At 43.1% G+C, this 19,978-nt stretch overlaps 2 protein-coding genes across 3 annotated transcripts; one reads left to right on the plus strand and one right to left on the minus strand.

The window, feature by feature from the left end:
• Nucleotides 1–615: 615 nt before the first annotated feature.
• LOC120702950 (serine/threonine-protein kinase PBS1-like) lies at nucleotides 616–5,444 on the minus strand. 2 transcript variants are annotated; one of them, XM_039986951.1, is made up of 6 exons: nucleotides 4,923–5,444; nucleotides 4,242–4,444; nucleotides 3,487–3,676; nucleotides 1,948–2,339; nucleotides 1,038–1,430; nucleotides 616–998 (listed from the first exon to the last, which is right to left on the minus strand). In XM_039986951.1, exons 1-6 carry the CDS (start codon nucleotides 5,122–5,124, stop codon nucleotides 873–875), a joined length of 1,506 nt encoding a protein of 501 aa, XP_039842885.1. In that variant the 5' UTR covers nucleotides 5,125–5,444; the 3' UTR covers nucleotides 616–872. The 2 variants fall into 2 exon arrangements, with proteins under 2 accessions (XP_039842885.1, XP_039842881.1); XM_039986947.1 differs by having other exon boundaries at nucleotides 616–1,430.
• Nucleotides 5,445–5,632: 188 nt separating this feature from the next.
• Nucleotides 5,633–7,358, plus strand: LOC120702958. Its single transcript, XM_039986960.1, has 3 exons — nucleotides 5,633–6,553; nucleotides 6,886–6,991; nucleotides 7,057–7,358. Exons 1-3 carry the CDS (start codon nucleotides 6,387–6,389, stop codon nucleotides 7,315–7,317), a joined length of 534 nt encoding a protein of 177 aa, XP_039842894.1. The 5' UTR covers nucleotides 5,633–6,386; the 3' UTR covers nucleotides 7,318–7,358.
• The last annotated feature ends 12,620 nt before the right edge of the window (nucleotides 7,359–19,978 follow it).

Raw genomic sequence — 19,978 nt, forward strand, 5'->3', positions numbered from 1 at the left:
AGCGCCGTCTCGACGCCCCCTGCCTGGCCTGCTACCTCCCTCCCTCGCCCGCGCAGGCAATTTGGCCCGACAGCGCTACGACCGCGTGGTGCTAGTAGCTGCTCGCCGCTCTAGCTCGTTGCATGCCAACAAGGGCGCCCTTTCAGCCCGGAAAAGGGGACGGACCATGCCCAGAACGAAAACCGCACAGCCGAGCCGGGACCGAGAGCTCGCGCCGGACAAGTGTTCGGAGGCGTCGCCGTTCCCGTGATGTCGGCCGGGCAGCCTCAAATTCGATCCGATCCCAGGTTGCTTGATATTTTTCGGATCGGTCATAGGCTCCTAGCCTCACATGAATGGGCTGCCCCATCGCGCGGTCACTAGCACATTGACTGTCACGAGAACTGGATGACCTCTCGATTGATGCGCGTGGTGCTGACCTGACCACCACGGTAGCAGTGGTGCCCCAAGCTACACGTCCAGGAGCTCAGAAGCCGAGATTCTGCCTGCGCCACAGCGCCAGACAGAAGCCGTTCAACACCTCCACCGAACACCCAGGTGGCCAGGTCATACTACAACGGACAGGATCAACATTCAACCACCCAAAGCGGACAGATCACAGCCAGACACGTAACATTTTACAAGTGGAACTCAAAATGTCCTTTCATTCTCACAAAATTTTCTGAGAATTTACAAGTACAACCACATGCATCCACTGTCCAGTACAACACCACCGTGTTTTCCCCGCGATCCCGCCCTAGGAATGTACATCTAACCCTCCCTGTCCTCCCTCCGCCACCAGAACGCAAATCGACCTGGAAATAAACAGATAATGCATGGGTGGATGGATGAAAACCTCTGCCGTCGTCTTCTCTCTCCTTTAATCTTGCACCCTAGCTGTTCCTGGTTGGCGAATCCAGGCTCCCCTGCCCATTCTCCGCTCGCCGCTTGTCACGCCAGTTCTCGCCCCACATCTTCGCCTCGGCCACCATGCGCTCGCGGTCGCCCCACATCTTCGCCTCCGCTACCATGCGCTCACGGTCACCCCACATCTTGGCCTCTGCCACCATGCGCTCCCGGTCAAAGTCCTTGTTCAGTATACCTGGGAGGTCCCGGGGTGAGTCCTCCCTGTCCTTGCCCGGCGACTTGTGGCCGGAGCTGCTGGTCTCGTCGTTCCTGGAAACCACCCTGCCGTTCTCCCCAGGCTTGCTTCGCTGGTCGCCACCAGGCTTCCTTGAAGCAAGGGCCGCATTGGAATCATATGACTGAGATGCCAAGTAGGACAGAGCAGTCACAACATCTGCAATCAGTGGGCGGGAAGCAGCCTCCGACTGAATGCACATGGATGCTACCGCGAGGGCTTGGTAAAGCCCGCGCATGGGATATCGCCCTTCCAGCCTAGGGTCAGCCATTTTAGGGAGTTTTCTTCTGTCATTGAAAAGAGGCCGTGCCTGCCAATTGACAAGGAACAATGTGAGTGCAAGCAGTTTATCCTTCTGGTCCACAACAACCAATCTGTTCTAACTAATCATGCAAGTCAATATAAGAATGGAGCTTAGTAAATGACAAATTCAATTACTCAGTTCACAATGTCATTGTCATGAATCCCTTACAGTATATGCTAGCACTTTCAGTTCCTCTACCCTGCCAGTGACCAATCAACAGTTGTACCCTAAGTCAAAATCATTTTTTCAACATAGTTTGATGTAGAACCATTACCATTTGCTTGTAAATTACCTATGGACTGCGTTCCTGTTGGATGTAGAGGATGCTAGGTCTAAAGCCTGATTACTCGTGGAATCTATTTAAAATCATATTTGACTGACAATTCAACGTTTCTAGCAACACACGCTTCACCAGCATCCAGACAGCAGTTAGTATATGATATGCGAACAGATACCATGATGCGAAAGATATGAGAAAATAGGTACATGTGGTACATTTACAAATAAACAGTGCTGTGCTTACCCATGAGACAAGATTTTGTTCTCCATGTGGTCTAGTGCTGTCGATAGCCCTACGACCAGTAATCAACTCAAGCAGGACAACTCCAAAGCTATACACATCAGACTTCACTGTCAGTTGTCCTGTCATAGCATACTCCGGTGCACAATAACCATATGTACCCATCACACGTGTTGAGACATGAGATTTATCACCAACAGGACCCAACTTAGCAAGGCCAAAGTCAGAGAGCTTTGGGTGGAAACCTTCATCCAATAGAATGTTTGATGACTTAAAATCCCTATAAATAACTGGAGGATTAGCTTTGTCATGTAGGTACTCCAGTCCTTTGGCAGCACCTGCTGCAATTTTCATCCTGGTGTTCCAGTCCAAGGCCTCCTTATCAAGAGGTAGATCTACATCAAGTAAACCATTCAGGTGAAATGAGAAAGTCCTGAATTAAGCGAAGTGGACACACTGTTTGTAGGAATATCTTAAATATGTATTCCCTTAAAAGAAGGCTAAAGGCATTATAGTAGAACTACCACATGCACAAGAACAACCGTACAGACATGTATTGCTCATAAAGAACCACTGGTTCGAATTCCAAATTCTAACAGATCAGTTAATGGAGCTACGGAGAATTAGTTCAAAAGAATGTAAAACTATTGCATAGTCACACATTAAACTTTGAAAAGGATCAAATGGTATAATTTCTGAGCATAATAAAATCTAAAAGGTAACAAGGCCTTAAGAATATGCGTGAACAGTAGAAACTGAGCAGTGTGGTGTACCCCCACCACCTTGGTTTGTGTCCTCTTCAACTCAAATCTGAGTGTCTATTTATTTATTTATTCTTATTTACAATCCCAACTCAGCTCCTCCAGGTTGATATAGTTTTTTTAAGCATGTGTAAACATGTTCACTGATCACAAATAAGGGATCCAAATCGGATCATTTTAAAAATTAAATATGCCCTGTAACTTTAAGGTCAACTTTGATGGAATGCACACAAACATAATGCAATACTGTTTCAATCTCATGGCATAAAACAATAGAAAAGAACTCTAACATAGGTATCATAAGTTCATAACCAATCTCCTGACTATACAACATGAAGGTCTGAAAAAAACTATACCACATGAACAGTTGAACGTGTTTGTGTTTGATGACAGAAGCCAAAGATAAAATGTGCTGTGGTACAAACATGGTGCATTGTTAACATCGTATGCTGCTCTACATCACCTATGCGCCATGAATAACTTTCAAAAGCAAAATAGTAGTGTTATTAGCAGTACGTGAAGAGCTAAGGAATAAGCTAAACTACAATAACCATTTGCCAGTAATAAAGATGGATGCATACAAATAAAGAGCTGAAGACAGGAGAACAAAGACAGGACTGCAGAATGACAATTGTAGACAAGCAAGCATGTGACAGACAGGCAGACAGACACTAGTCACTAGGCCACGCATGCAGCTACACACAGAGAGCATTGATTGAAATATTGACAGGTGGCGGTCATATGAGATCAGTTTCAATACAGGAAAGAACAGCATTTATACCGTGTAAATGATCTTCCAATGATCCGAATGGCATATACTCATAAACAAGAAGGCGCTGATCGCCATCAGCACAATAGCCAATCAAATTAACCAGGTTTTGATGATGCAATAAACTGAGCATGAGGACTTCTACTAGAAATTCTCTGTTTCCTTGAAGCCCATCCCTATTAAGCTGCTTTATAGCAACAACCTGCAGCAAAAAACCACACTTAAATCATCTGTGTGTGTTTTTAAAATCTCACCTAGTCACCTCATTGCTCTATTTGCATATACTAACTGTACATCATCTTTTTAAAGTAAACTAGGAAAAGATAAAAACAGGTCTGCAGTCTAAGAAAGTAAGCCCCATTGAACAGCTACTATTTCTGTATTTCATAACATTCACTATTTTCAACATCTGGACTGAAACAAACAGTGCCAATTCTTCAAGTCTACTGTCAAAAGACAAGAATTAAGAAAATCAGCTCTCTAGTCTACTGAACACTGAACAGCTTCGGATTCACAACATGGACCTATTTCAATGTCTGGTTAAATGAACAGTACCAATTGTTCTAGTCTACCGTCAAAAGGTAAGAATTAATAAGCAAATCAGCTCGCCACCGAACAGCTACTATTTCACACAAGGACTGTATATGGAATCCGTGGATTAAACAAACAGTACCAATTCTACAACAGTGTGATTTGCTACTAGTTCGATTCTTTCACAGCAGATAGCAAGAAAAGAGCAAGCTCGCATTCGGTGAAATCAAAGTTACCTGGCCTGTGCTCTCGAGACGGCCTTTGTAAACGCGCCCAAACCCTCCTTCTCCCAGGAAGCACTCGGGCCTGAAGTTCCTGGTGGCTGTGGCAAGCTCGCGGAAGGTGAAAGTTTGCGCAGAGATAACATTGCCATTGGCATCCTTTGGCACCGAAGCCTCTCTCGCGAGCGCATTACTCTTGACCCTCGCTTTCTCAGCCGCTGCACAACACAGACCAGCACAAGGGGTAGAAATAGTAAGCTAATCAGCAATCTGACTCAGACAAAGAGAATTACTATTTAAAACTAGTATATGCTGATCACATCAGTCCATGACCTTTACATCTGTGTGCAAGATCCAAAGGCCGTGAATGAACCTAACTACTAGCAACTACCAATCTATCCAACAACTAAAAAGATGGTTCTTGCCCACTTCTACACCTTTTCAATCGAGAATTTCGCAACTACTGCCGCTAATCGAACACGCAAAGATGGCCATAAGCTACACGAGGCGGGTACTAAACCAGATCACGAAGGTGCATAGCATAGTAGCTGGTGAACCACCACGCGGGGAAATCAACCACCGCGCCCCCGATCCGATCCCACCCACCAACCACCGCGCGCCCGGGATCCAGTCCGCCCGCCCGCCCGCCCACCTAGCCCACGGAACACGTAGCGCGGCGAAGAGCGCGTCACGCACCTGCGGAGAGCTTCTCGACGCGCGGGGCCGCCATGGGCGCCTGCTGCAGGTCCGGATACCCCCTGTCCCCGTGCCGGCCGGCGCCGGAGCCGGCGCCGTACGCTGCGGCGGCCGAGGACGCGCCGCCGTACCCTCCGGCGCCGCCGAGCTTGGGGTTGAGCTGCTCATCGGCGGGCGAGTCGAAGCAGGAGAAGCAGCCCATCGCCGCGGGCCAGGAGAAGCACCACCGGGAGGCCGCGTCGATCAAAGGCGCAACATTTCCTTCCGCCTCCGCCCTGCTCTGCTCCGCCGCCGAGTGGGGGGCTCTGATTGAGCCGGGAGGTGGATGGGATCGGATCTTCCCGGCGAGGGGATCGAGGGAGGGAGGGAGGGAGGTGGGGGGAAAGCGAGGCGAAGGAGAGGAGGGGAAGGAAAGGTACGTTTTTTATTGGGTTTTTGGAGGGGACGCGGAGGGAGGGAGCGAGCAGCAAGGAGAGTCTGCAGTGGTGGTGGTGGTGGACTCGGCTGGCTCCCTTCCTTCTCGAGTCTATCGCGGCGCGGCAGGGGCAGCCGCCCAGCTAATACGCGGTTTTGCCCATGTTCACACCCACCCATTGCTCCGGCTACGAGGTTGGTAGTCCACCTACGCTACTGTGGTGCGGCCCGGGTCTTGCCTAAGCAAACCAAGCGTGGGGGTCGGTTTGTTGAACCGTATTTAGTTTTTGGAAGCTTAAAAATGGATAGTTTTATGCTTAGTTATTTTTTAGAAAAAAACATTGGCAGGTTTGTAGAAAAATTTAGAGATTCATGTCACTAATACTACATCTATTCCAAATTGTAGTTTGTTTGACTTTTTTACTCTAAGTTTGACCAATCGTTTTATTAAAAAAAATGTGCAAATATTATCAAATTTAAGTCATTCTTGAAGTTTTTTATTGATAAAACAACCCACAACAAAAGAAGTAATATTTTGCATAAATTTTTGATTAAGACGAGTGGTCAAAATTGAGATAAAAAGTCGAACGACCTATAATTTGAAACGGATGGAGTAGTTGATTTGATTGAAGTTTTTTTCATTGCTTTTATTTTTTTCTAATGTTGGTGATCATAAATCGGTTTTATCCCATAAGCACTTCACAGCTAAGGATTTTACAACCTTACTTTTAACTTCTTTGTTAAGTTTACATCCCAAACGACAGCGTCACATAATAATGTGTGCTCATGGATACGACTGTATCATCTATGTCACTCGAGTGCCTATAACCGTGGTGATCACGGTGGACTTTATCACCACCAGCACAGGCTGCTGCTGCCACCCATCGAGCCATTTTCAGCCACGTGAGGCTGACTCCAGCAGGCCATGCAAAGCCCCATGCAAATGCAAAATGCCTCGCGAATCTTCACTGTAGCGCCTTGGTCCGGTCTCCAACAGGTCATCCATTCGGTAGAGGCATCTTGCATGCGAGGAGAGAGAGAGAGTGGAAAATGGCGAGCCCCGACGGGAGAGCCATCACGTTGGCAAACAACAGTCATTCTCGTCGTGCGAAGGTGGTAAAGCAAGGTCGAAGCCGCAGTTTCGGGGGGCTCGTGCGCAGGTCGACGCGAAGGGCAGCGGCGGCGGCGGCAGCTTGCGCGGCGTCTCCGGCGACAAGGTTAGTGTGAATCCATGGATCCCCTAGGTGTCACACCCCTGCTTCTGCGGATCTAGCCCCTTTTGCTGCTCCTTCGGTTTGGGCTCAGATCCGCCCGTGTTTTGGTAGCACGACTTTCGAATGGAATGAATGTACGAGTGTCTCATAGTGTAGCTGTTTATTTCGATTGATTTATGCTATTTCTTCACGATTTGTCACCAGCATAGGATCTGTGAGCTACCCCGCTTTCTGATTTGGGCGTAATCTCTATCTGTAGCTCAGATTGTTGAAGAAGGTGACCCTAGACTAGTGTTTGTTGAACATAATTGTTGCATTTCATGGATTGTGCACAGGATGGATCCAAGATTCCCTCAATTCTGCACTCAAGGGCAAGGGTCTCAACAACATTCTGATTGTCAAGATTGGCAATTTCAGGGTACCTACCAGGATGCTGTTCAGGTAAAATATTTTGCAATACCACTCCTGGTTTTAAATAGGTATATACTAATTATGGATTTATGCAGTTGGACATAGATGAGGACTTTGTCACACCAATTTCCAATACCGGGGCTGAGATTGAACATTTGTTCCCAAGCTCGGGTGATAGTAGAGCTCAACAGGAAATACCTGCTCACCAAGAAGAGACTGAGGTTGAAGAAATAACACAATCCCAGGTACAAAATGCAAGGGAGAAGAGAAAGGGGGTCATCAGCAGAGGAAAATCATTTTCAACTGAAGAAGACAAGATTCTTTGCTTTGGAACCTCGATTTCTATTGTATGTTGAACATGGTTTAAATGATGATAAACTTAGATGCTGATACACAATCGCGGTTCATACATATATATCTGACATATATATTGGTTCATAGATACATATAGCTTGAGCATATTTAATGGTTCATACATCCATAGTTGTCCATTCAATAGCTGATCATGTATACACTGCACGACCACTAGCTACTAAACTAATTAACATGTAGTTGTGATCAACAGGCAACTAAACTAATGAACCTGAATCCGTGAGGTCCAACAAAATAAACTCAGGAGCAGCACCCACCATAAGAGATGATTACAAGGCAACTAAACTAATGAACCTGAAGTTGTGAGCTCCAGCAAAATAGCCTGACATCACTAGCACGTACTGACAAAATAGCCTGACATCTCCAGCAAAATAGCCTAACATTCTACTAGTTAACGATGATTGGCATAAGGACCTTGACGCAAACCATGAAGATTCCAGTGGTGCTCCACTAGGGCTTGTTGCAAACTGTTTGAAGTGCCCCTATCTGTAATCTTCCTGTAAGCTTGCATGAGCTCCTCAATTGGTGGCACTTCTCTATTCGTGTTAACTGGGGGGGTCCGTTGCCTCCTCGAACTCACGCACATCAGTGGGCATTTCCCTCTCATCTTCCACAATCATGTTGTGGAGAATAATACAAGCATACATTATAGCATTGATGTCCTGAGGACTCCAAAACCTGGATGGGTTTTGAATAATCCGAAATTTGGATCTGAGCACCCCAAATGTTCGTTCCACATCTTTCCTAGCCGCCTCCTGAGCCTTCGCAAAGTTTGAATCCTTCAAGTTTCTTGGCTCACTAATTGTCTTCACCAAGGTTGACCAGTCCGAGTATATCTTATCTGCAAGATAGTATCCCATTGTATATTGCTGTCCATTGACCATGAATTGAACAGTGGGTGCCCTTCCATTGGCTAAATCATCGAACACAGGAGATCAATGCAACACATTTATATCATTGTGTGACCCTGGCAGTCCAAAGAAAGCATGCCATATTCGGAGATCTTTTGATGCCACAGCCTCTAGGATAACAGTTGGTTTTCCTTTGTGGCCTCTGTAGATGCCGTGATGTGCAGTTGGGCATGCTGACCACTCCCAGTGCATGCAGTCTATACTCCCAATCATTCCTGGGAAACCTCTTGCAGCTGGCGCGAAACGGGATGGCTGCTGCCTATACCATGCATTTTGCATTGCCTGTTGGAGACAAAGCCATGGAAAGAAGCGATGCAAAATACAACAGCACTGCAAATCGTCTTTTGCATTGCGGGAATACATTACACCTACTGGAGTCAGCCTGAGGGGTGGTAAAGAGCCTTAAAATTTAGCTTAGATAATTTAAGAGTCGTACTTTAATCTTATATAATTTTGAGCTAAAATTATATAAGGGTCAAGTTGGATTGGGAACAAATCCACCCCCAAGTAGAGTTGATGTTGTGCACCGTCTACTTGTGTTGATGCCTTGGATCTGTAATTTCGTCCTCTATGATCCAATCGCAGCTTACGCTTTGCTCACCTAAGATTTGTGCCGGGATGGTGTTTGAGTGTATATGACAAGGATCCGGAATGATCCGCTTAGAGGATGTCCAAGAGCTCATATATTTTGTTTTCTAAATATGGAGTTTGTAGACTCTTAGTAAAAATAGAAAAGCACCTAATTCTATGGGGTGGTCCAAAAAACTAGGTAAAGTGGGATAGTTATATTCAAAATTGAGTTCACATCATCCAATTTCGTTGGTCCTTCTGATTTCACCGCGATTGATCCGTTCGTGATGTGCTGCACATGAGCGCCGCCGCCCCTTGACTCGCGTCGTCGCCCTTGGACGACGTAGCGCCGCCGCCCCTGGACGTGCGTGAGTGCCGCTGACTGCCCCTGAAGTCGCACTGTGTGGACGTGGAGGCCAAGACCATCGGCAATGGTGCCTGGCCGGACGTGGATGCTCGGCAAGACAACATTGAAAGTTGGATCAAATTGATGTGAGGTATTGTGCCGTGCTCATTGCCCTTTTCATTCTTTACTGGAAGTTGGATCAAATCGATCTGTTCGCGCGCACGGAAGGGGGTAGCACGCGCGGGAGCAGCGAAATCTGCGCGAGAATGGCGCGGGAGGGCCAGATGCAGAGCGCCGACGGCATCTTTGCCCAGCGATGCCCCTAGGATACAAAATCAGGATAGAAGATGGGAAAAATATAATATCTGTTGGATGGGGTTGTTTTGAGTCCTTTTTCTTTATTTAGCTAATTTACTCAAGATACAAGAGTTCTTGGAGATGTTTTTATTATGATATGAGTAGGGTACGAGCTATATTTAGCTCAGGAGAGATCCGGCTACCATGTGGTATTTATTGTGTGTACTATTGCTATATATATACACAGTCCGCGAGGCTCGATATAGATCAATCGAATATTTGTAAATACATTTTCCCCAAAAAAGAATATTCTTAAATACATTTATCTCCTCGCACTCTTCAAGTCTGAAGGAGGAAGATTTTGTCTTTGCTGAAAATTGTTTCATAACATATCTCCTTGTGGTTTGATTTTTCTTTTCTTTTCTTTGTTCCAAACGTAGAGCACTGGAGTCTTGTGGGACGAGGAACAAAGGATTTTCAAGATCAATTGGTTAAACATGCTTTAATAATGTCAGCCACACAGGGACGAAAGCTACAATATAGCTAGCAGGTGCTGACGCACTCACTGAAAAAAGTAATAACAATGATAAAGTCTAATTTTTCACTATATGTGCACCCCTACATCTTAACTCGATGCCTTCACAAGCCAAGCACACCCCTCTTCAATTTGCTCTAATTTCGCCACTGGCCACAAATAATTGGATCTCGAAAGTTGGTCATTGGAGACTTTGAGATCATGACCCTGTTTGGATCCGGAGGGCTAATAATTAGCCCTCCGAAATTTTGGTATTTAGGAGTATTAAACGTAGATTACTAACAAAATCTATTCTAAAAATATCTAGACTAATTTGCGAGACGAATCTAATGAGCTTAATTATTTACTATAGTCATACTACAGTAATCATCCGCTAATCAGGGTTCTGCAAGTAGTTCTATACATAGCCTTTATTAAACACTCCTAAACAGTAATATTCTCTATGGCTAATTTTTAGCCCCTTGGATCCAAATGAGGCCCGCGAATAATAGGGTTATCTTGTTTGGTCAAAACTGGGGCGTATTGTTTATTTAATACCCTTCTTTTTACAACAAATTGGTTTAATTTTCCCATAAAACGATTAAAAAAGAAGCCAGTGGAACACAAATGTCCCTTTCCATGTTTCAATTTAAGCAAGAAAACTTGCTGTTTGATGGTTGATCCCAAAATAAAGAAAGTTGTTTTCTCCACTTTATGTAAAGCTGATTTAGCGAAAACCAGAGTAGAAGCGCGGGACAAATTTTATAGCAGCTAATTTTTTTTTAGATTAATTGTATAAAACAATAATAATTCGAGAAGTGCCAGCCTGTCCGTGGGATTTCAACCGTAACTTGCTATTATTAGTCGCAAGATATATTACCTTGGCTGTATTAAGGAGTTTTAGTCCCTTCGCAGCAAAAAGAGAGAGAGAGAGAGAGAGAAAAAAGACGTTTTAGTCCCGTGGGAGACGATTTAGACGCTTCTGTCAGTGGGCCCTTTGGGTATGAAAATGAAGGGTTGGTCTAGCCTGTCCTTTCTCTAGTCGAAGAAAGGTATGCGTGAAGCTATTGTGGGGGGAGATCTAAGCGCATATTCCTCGGACGCATACGTGCAACTAGAACCAGTGGCAGCAATCTGATTGGCTGTGATGTGCCACGGCATTGAGATATTCCTTTTGGTTTCTGGATCGATCTCTAGGAAGAATCATAGCAGAGCAGCCACTCACCCTGTTTATTTGTTTGCAGATAAGAGTGCACCGGCCCTGTCCTGGTTTCTGACTAAAACCTTGTAATCCCTGCTGCTCGACAAGATATTTTCACATAGCAAAAGAGACTCACGGCACGCAGTCGGCAGCGGACCGAGCTGGTCATCGCAGCGCAGCAATAGAGAAATGAGTAACCAGATGGTTCAGCTCTGATTGGCACATTGAGCCTGAAGAAACGCTGACAATCTTCAGAAACATAACTACCGATCTTCACCCAAAAACGTTGTTTTCGTAGTACCTGATCAATTATCCAGTTATATGATGGAGGTGTCAAAGACTGGGATTGCACGATTAATGAGGACGAGCTGGTGTTCGAGGCCATGCACTAATCAAGCCTTAATTCGGCCGGCGCATCAGCTACCAGCGGGTTAACCGCAGCCAATCAGGCGACTGATCTTTAGTCTGCTGGCCGCGCATTATCCACACGTACGCTCTGCGTTCTACATCCAACCTGTTCGCCGTCAGATGTTTCGCATGGGGCTTCCGAGAAGAAACCAATTCGCATCGGCAGTGGGCAAGTTTTATAGTGATTGTTTTATCCAGGTCCGATCCTATGGTGATCGTGCTGCACCATGTCCTGATGTGGACACCCCTTTTCGACAGGACAACTTTGTTTTTCTGACATTTCTGTATATATGTGGATCACACTGAGCTCACTAGTTTCCTGCTACAAAATAGAGAATTTCCTAACCACCGAATTTATCTAGCGCTAGGGATAATTTCAAAATGACAGTTCCTACCGAGACGATCAAAAACTTATAGTAGAGATTATTGAGAGGTAGGAACCGGTTCAGAACCATAAAAAAAATAAAAAAAATCCAATTTACACCTTTGAACTATCACAAAAATCTGATTTTCAACCTTCAACTATAAAACTGGATAACAAAGGTCGTCCAATTGTTGAAACTGGAAAAATTTAGCCCCTTAGGTGGTTTTCCATTTTGTGAGAATTAAAATATTCAATTTTAAACTAAAAAATTATAAGTAATTCATTTTAAATAAAAAATGAAATGCGTATAATTTTTTTAAAAAAAATATAACCTATCTATTGGCACGATACTTTTCAGTTATTCAGATCTATTTTTTATTTTTTATAATATTTGGTTGCTCATAGTTATGTCTATTATTTTTGAATAACCAAGATTCAAATAGAGCAATAATAGATAAGTTACATTTTTAGAAGAAAAAAATTGGTACCAGCTTCAAATTTTTCAAATTTAAAACGAATGAGTTTTGATTTTTTTTAGATCTACCTAAAATTTCTTTAATTTTTTAAAAATAGAAAACCACATTGGAAACCACCCCAAAGGCAAAATTTGCCCGGTTTCGACATTTGGATGTCCTATGTTATTAGGTTTTGTAGTTGAAGGTTGAAAATCGGACTTCTGCGATAGTTCGAGAGTGTAATTCGGACTTTCTAAAAAAAATATAACTACGACCTGCGCAGATAATAACATTGTTATTAATATTTAAACATATACCTGTTAAATATATATACAAGCAGTGCCGGGAGCTATTGTTTCTCTAGAAAAAAAACTACGAAAAACAAAAAGTAGTAGACAAGCAGGAAAAAAGGCTGGCATTTTCAGCACGCGGTTGTCTGGCTACAAGTAGCAGTAAAGTCGGGCTGCTGTTTCTTGACCAGGCCAGGAGGAAAAGAACAGTTTTTGCTTAATATAGGGAGAAATTGAAACGGATGGAAATAAAAAAAAGGGAGATGGGAAGGATCATGACGAGGAAAGCATCAGGAACAGCTAGAAAGCAGAGGAGGAAAGCCATGTCCTTATGGTTGTTGCATGTGTTTGGCTCCCTCGATCTTACAAGGGGCGACATGATTGCGAAAGCAAGGAATTATGAAGCAAAAGCCTGGGGAATATTCCAACTAATTACTTGACTCGTGCAGTCATGTGACCTGTTTGGCAGTTGAATGACACCGGTACCATTGGCACGAAACACGTTGCCCGTAAATCACTGTGCCTTGGCTACTGGAATTGGACCCAAAGCGCAAGTTGAAAAACACACGCATATGCACTGGATCTACACCAGGACCTCTCGAAAGTAGTAAGCAATTAAAAAGACTGACCAGTGCAGGTCATTAATTTGTATCCGAAGAAAACTGTGCGCGCGAGTCAAAAGTTGTGGCGGTCGTTTTCAAAAAAACAAAAACAAAAAAACAAAAAAAAGTTGTGGCATTTTGCCGGGACCTCGATTGGTTCACATTTGAGAGGTGCGTCAATTTCTTTACAGGGGTAGTTTAGGCATATGTGCTATCAAGGCAAACATGCATAAAGAAAAAGGCGGTAAATAAAAGAATGCTCTGTACCCAAAAGCAAGAGATCCGTTGTTTTGCACGTTGTTGAATCTACCTGCCTACCAACAATTAGTCACGATGCATGCACGCAGCAGTGAAATCATGTAAGAAAGGCGCTGTATGTAACAATTCAATAATATTCACCGACAAAGTTGTTCATGGTTTCTTCCTCCCAGGAGTGAAGCCAGAAAAAAAAGCCACCGGGTCGGATGCATTAAACGCCGGGGTCAGCTACATAGTGGAACAATGCTAAACAGTGATTTTTCATCGACTTTAGCAAATTTTATTGGGGTCTGGTGATCCCGATGGCTCCATTGAGCTCCGTCTCTTCCTCCCAATTTCTTGGGTATTACTATTGCATTGGAAGGTCTTCCCGGGAGGAAAAAAAGGGAGCATGTGTGTTCATTATTCGAGCAAGCTAAGTGGCTTTTATGGAGGGCCGGTTATGGGTTTTCTCTGTCGGTTTTCGTTACCACCATGGATGCTCATAGCCTCATATTATAGTTAAAATAGCCATGACACAAAGAGTATGCACCCGGTCTTACACTGAACATTAGGTCAAAAGCTTTTTTTTTCCTTCTTGGTTTATTTCATGAACCATACGGCTCACTGATGATTCTAACACTGGAATCAAGCATCTTGTTTGCTATCTTCAGGAAACAAGTCCAATACCAATAGCACCGGGTTGTAGTCCTAATAGATACTATCTCCATCCCAAATTACAATTCGTTTTGATTTTTCTAGTTACATATATTTTGCTATGCATCTAGATGTACACTATGTCATGTCTAGATGTGTATAGCAAAAACTAGTATATTAGAAAAGCCAAAATGAATAGTAATTTGGGATAGAGGGAGGAGTAGTTTAATTTTTCAGCATTGCCCTCCTCTGCTTAAAAAGTTTAACCTGACATGCATACTCCATCATACCAAGTTAACAGAGATACACACGTACCCTAAATGAATCATCGATCAGCAATTCAGCATATAGACATTTCAATGTTGCAATGCGCACCACTTGCTGGTAGGCGCAACTGTAGCATCATCCAAGTCAATTTTCTGATAATATAAAAAGCCACACCAAACGAGTAAGCGACATGCCAACGACAGATAGATGATGCATCGTCGACGAGAAAGCCTTGGGTGGATATGCAACCAATGCAAAAAAGAAAATAAGTATTTATTTATGTGCAAAGTCAGCTGGGTATCTCGAGCACGTCACATGTTCGCTTGACCAAATTGTAATTCAAAGGCATGTATGTGTCCACACATGATCCTAAAACTGTGTTCTTTTCTAAGCCAGGACCGGACTCCCGGTTCCTTTATGAAGCAACGTTTTATTAGCGTTATTTCTTAAGATACAGGACCTAATGCAATTAAATGGTTAATGTCTTGTACTATTATGTGGTACAATAGATCCAGACAGTGGTGGATACGGAACAAGAATGAAGGCAGGCTGATCTCTTCTTCTTTCACTATCTCTCCATTTTTCTTCAATCCTCCACCTCTTCTTCTCCCTCACTCTCCCCATATTTCCATTGATGCACGAGCTGTAGGGGAGGGATGGAGCCCCCCCCCCCACCCCGATCTGCCCCTACACCCAGATTAAGTAGACCGTACGTTTATATAGTCTTGGACATCAAGCCCAAGCTATATATCTCGATGAAGATACTCCCTCCAATTTAATATACTTATTGTTTTAGTCTTCTTTGCAATATTATTCAAAATATTCATTATTCTAGAACTTCTAGGCAACTTTTAGCATACCTTTTACAGTCCTACCGTTCCCTTAATTCTGTAAATAACTAGCTTTTTTCCCCCTCATGAATACATCTACCTCTTTAATTCATGTGCTCAGTGCTCAGGTATATTATTGTGAATCATAGTTAGTGCTTCTAACTTGCCCTCTAAAAAGGTAGTGCTTCTAACTCAACAATAAAATCCTAGCGAACTCTGCCTAGCTTGGCTGATGAAACTCCTTGCAGTGGAACATGTCTATCTGGGTTTGAGTTCTCGACTCTGTATAGATGCGACAAACATATAGTCTAACACTAAAAGAATAGCTAAAACTAAAAAAGTATGAGTACCTGTGCTTAACGAGGACTCAAATCTAGGTAGGTAGGTTCCACACAAGTGTACCAGCTGAGATATGCTCAGTTGGCATATAACGGCTAGATTTATGTACTCCTACATAGTTATGTATATTTAAGATAGTACATTTATTTTGTACATATTGCAAGTCAAAGCATATCAGACACCGTGTCAATATCGCACTGTACTTATATTTATTATTTGTTATAGAGCTTGTGTAATATAATAAGATGCTACACCACGGCTGATGACGAGTATGAACATCCATCCATGCAACGTAAAGTAGTCGATCGGCCCGTCGCTTGATTTGGTCCATTGTTCGTGAGCCCTGACGTGTCTCTCGATTGACAAGGACAAGGGGCCAAATGTCGCCAAGTTCTTCGTTCATTTCTTTTCAAAATTTTCTGCGAGCTATACAAAATGGCTTTGACCTTTGAGTATTGATATAGCTAACATAAGTGGGTTTGACCAAAATACGATTTTATATGATCTTAGAGTGAGATCACCAAAAATCTTGAAGTGATTGTCTGTACACATGTAATATTTGGATATAATTACTAGCAAGATGCATGTGCGTTGCCACGGGTAATATAGATTTTGCACGAACATATATGAGACCATCAACTTTGTGCTGTGACAGCATGACACATTGATTGTTCGGGTTCCGATTAGAATTCTGATTTTTCTGTTCGGAATTTGAGAAGGAATCCGATTGATTTATCCGTGTTCCGATTAGAATTCCAAGTTATTTTGGCCACACGAAGAATTTGTTGTTTGCTTTAGAATTAGGAATGATAAGCAATACTTATGGGTTGCAGATAAACCTAACTGACCATAAGTTCATGTGGCCAAAATTTAATTTTGGGATGAAATATTATTTTTATCATTTTATTTTTCTAACTCTTCAAGACAAGCAAGAAATTTATAGTAGTCTTTCAGAAAATATATTAACTGTGGTAACGCATGAGCACTATGCTAGTATACATTAGAAATTATATATGGTATTACTCATCAAGCACTAATTGTACATGGTATTACACATGATGGACCAAAAGTCAATGTACCACATAAACGGTCCACTCTTTAATCTTTATAAATAGATAAAGATAAAGATAACGGAAATGCTAGGGAATAGACATCCGGGCGGCGAAGAAAAATCGGACGCTCCGATGTATGTTTCAACAGTTGATCTTCGATGTTGCAACTATTATTTTCCGCATGTTTCAGGGTGAATGTTGCATGAAACATGGTGTTCATGTTGCTGCAGGAATTTTCGTATCCGAGAATCAAACGACTTAATTAATGTTTTCATATATTTTTCGATGTTGCACCTATATAGTTTCATTGTTGCAGATATCTTGTTTCGATGTTGCATCAGAGCGTCCGATGGAAAATTTCCATCGAATGTCCAGACCCTAGCAAGCCTGTAAAGATAAAGATTATGTTTCTTTGTAGAAACCGGAAAAGGTGCCTGTGTATTTTTCCGACGAAAGAATGCATTTGTGGTTTGTTAGGCCTCCTCAGGGAGCGCGACAATGATCACCTCTAATCCATACGCTTGTATTGGGAGAAAATGAGTTTATCTAATTTGGATCCATGTTATTGGTTGCTGTGATACTATTATAGGCGCGAGGCCGACGAGTCTAGTGGGCTAAAATGGTTGGGATTCGATGATGTGGTACCCTTGTCTTGAACAAGGAATGCAAAACTGCTGATGCATCGGCTGCCCTGATATGTTTGGTTGTTACTGACCAACGACCAATCGCTTCCACGTTGATTACAACGAACTATACTGCAACATGCAGTATCAACTTGATGTTTTAGCAATAGTTATATAGTTTGACGATACGGCTTAGGTTGGTAGCATCCGGGTGAGGTAGGAAGGGGCAAGCTGCTGTGGATGTGCATTGAGAGAGAGAACGTTTTTAAGGGTCAGTGCAACCGGTTCTTAGCCGCAACAGTATTTATTTTACACCGACTCGCAAGGCCTATGGATCTTTTTTTATTTGAAATATGAAAAAAAATTATTTTAAGAACAATAGGGATTTATGAAACTACTAGTAAAAATGAAAATTTATGACCTACCATGACCGGGCCGGGCCGCCTTATAACTTCATTCATCTGCTTGTATTTCGTTACTGGGCTATAATGTCATGTGGATTCATTGATGGGTGGGTCCTTAGCACGAGTTTATGGGCTACCACTGTAAATGGGCCGAAATTTAATTTGCCATATTTATCAAAGGACCTTAGCAACGTTTTCAGAGGCTACTGCAATGTCAAGAACCGGTGTCTAGACATCCCAATCATGTTTCTGTCATGTCGCTACTTCCCATTTTTTTGACCAAAATGATAACACTTCCTTACAGTTACAGCAAGCAACAATTTTCCTTACAGCTGAAGTCATGTACGTAAGCATACTAAAATGGCCTTAGACATGATCAGGACGCTGCGTTTGGTTGGCTGGGCCTTAGATTAAAATTAGAGAGGTGCTATTTGTTTTCCCTCCGACTACAGATACCACAAGGTTACTATGAGGACTACTTTTGATAAATAAAACTGTTATGTGTTAAAAATATGCCCTAGAGGTATTCGTGAAGATGATCATATTTCTATGTATTCATGTTGTATTATGTGTTCATTGAATAAATCCATGAAAGACAACTTGTATTGATTAACAATTATGTGAATTGTTTGTAAAACTCTTTACTTGTGTGGTTATTCTATAGATGTTTCTAGTCGGAATTCATGTTTGGACACACATGAATATTAGACTAATATATGTACTAGTTGATGACTATGTTTCACAAGTCATGGACATGAGGATGTCAAACTAATAATGTGGGCGTATGTATGACATCAGGCTGAATCGACCCACGCGAGAAATAGTGTTCTCTTATTACACAATATGTACGATGTATCCTTAGATCTGAGATTGTTGTATGTACTTATGATGTGAACCGACCTACTTAGGAGCCATCAAACGCTGCTTCGTAACTGGATAGTCATAAAGTTGGTTCTCGGGTTTGTCAAGAAGCATGCTGTAAAGACATAGCCAGTCAAGATGGAATTTGCCCCTCTCTACTTGAGAGAGATATCTCTGGGCCCCTCGAGTGATCGGATCAAGAAATGCATTGGCCATGCTAGGGTTAAGTGTTAACCAAGGTATCGCAAGGCAAAGGGAATAGTGTGTATATGATATTATGATGGCTCGTCTAATATGACATGTGCGTGCGCATAGGAGTTGACACGTCTTGCTATAGACCACTATCAACTATTGGGCCGAGTAAGAATACTTGAATCATATCTATTCGCACATGAGCCCTTAGGATGACACACTTAAGTGGATGGAAGCCCAATAAGGATGAGATCCGAATTGGACTGAGCTTAGGTGCACTAATGGACCTCATCTGTGGAGCTCATTAGGGGGGTAGGGGGCGCCCAAGGTGCTTATAAATACAAGGGGGGCATGGACTTTAACCCTAATTCTCCCACACCCACGCCTGCCGCCTGCTCATGCGCCCAAGGCCTAGGTCATCCCTGCGGACCTAGCAGTTCAGAACGCGACGCTTCCTTTACCGTACGCTGTGGATACCTTGGAGGTGCTGCATCTACTGCACAAGGACGAGCCGCACGTGAGGAGATCTCACAACTGCACTACCGGCGACCATTTGCACGACACCGATATGCTCTAGAAGTTCTGCACCCGCGCTTCTAGTGGTAATCTTGTGATCTATAACAACAATTTTCTTGGTTTATGTGGTGAAATTTTTGTTTTTCGCTACGTAGCCTACCTCATAGCCCTACATTATGAAGGTTCTACATTGATATGTAAACAATAAAATTTAATGGATATCACATTAAAAGATTATTCTAAAATAATATATGCATAATCAATGTGAGATCTGCGGATCACATATATACAATTTCTGCGGTAATCGTGGCATCCATATTACATTGGTGCTTAGAATCCGAACCTGATGGTTTGGATATCTATTTACAATAATTATGCAAATCCAAAATAGTCTAGGGACTAAAACAGAACAATCTAGAGCCTCAAATACAAATATACAGAACTAAATAATCTAAAATGTAAATAGATAAAGTTCTGGGGGGTCTTATTGCAATTTTGCAGAGGAAAGAAGGGCTCAACTCGGCTTGGGTCACCTGCAGGCGGGCTAAGCTCGACATGTTGGCCTCCGGCGGCTTGGCTTGGTCTGTGGGCCAATCTGGCCCATTATGGCGGCCCGTAAATGGGCAGGGAGGGGGAGGGGGGGACTGTTTGGGGGTAAACCCTAACCGTCTCCTCCCTTTGAGCCGCCGCCGCCGAGCCATGGAGCGTC

This window comes from Panicum virgatum, chromosome 1K (assembly GCF_016808335.1).
Source record: "Panicum virgatum strain AP13 chromosome 1K, P.virgatum_v5, whole genome shotgun sequence".
Classification (NCBI taxonomy): domain Eukaryota; kingdom Viridiplantae; phylum Streptophyta; class Magnoliopsida; order Poales; family Poaceae; genus Panicum; species Panicum virgatum.

Bases quoted from the DNA above. Each gene is read 5' to 3' on its own strand.
- LOC120702958 (XM_039986960.1), top strand. From the start codon at position 6,387: ATGGCGAGCCCCGACGGGAGAGCCATCACGTTGGCAAACAACAGTCAT. The intron at 6,554-6,885 runs GTTAGTGTGAAT...GATTGTGCACAG, and splicing joins GCGGCGTCTCCGGCGACAAG to GATGGATCCAAGATTCCCTC. The intron at 6,992-7,056 runs GTAAAATATTTT...GGATTTATGCAG, and splicing joins CCTACCAGGATGCTGTTCAG to TTGGACATAGATGAGGACTT.
- LOC120702950 (XM_039986947.1), bottom strand. From the start codon at position 5,124: ATGGGCTGCTTCTCCTGCTTCGACTCGCCCGCCGATGAGCAGCTCAAC. The intron at 4,445-4,922 runs GTGCGTGACGCG...TGTGTTGTGCAG, and splicing joins CGTCGAGAAGCTCTCCGCAG to CGGCTGAGAAAGCGAGGGTC. The intron at 1,431-1,947 runs GTAAGCACAGCA...GTCAATTGGCAG, and splicing joins AACAAAATCTTGTCTCATGG to GCACGGCCTCTTTTCAATGA.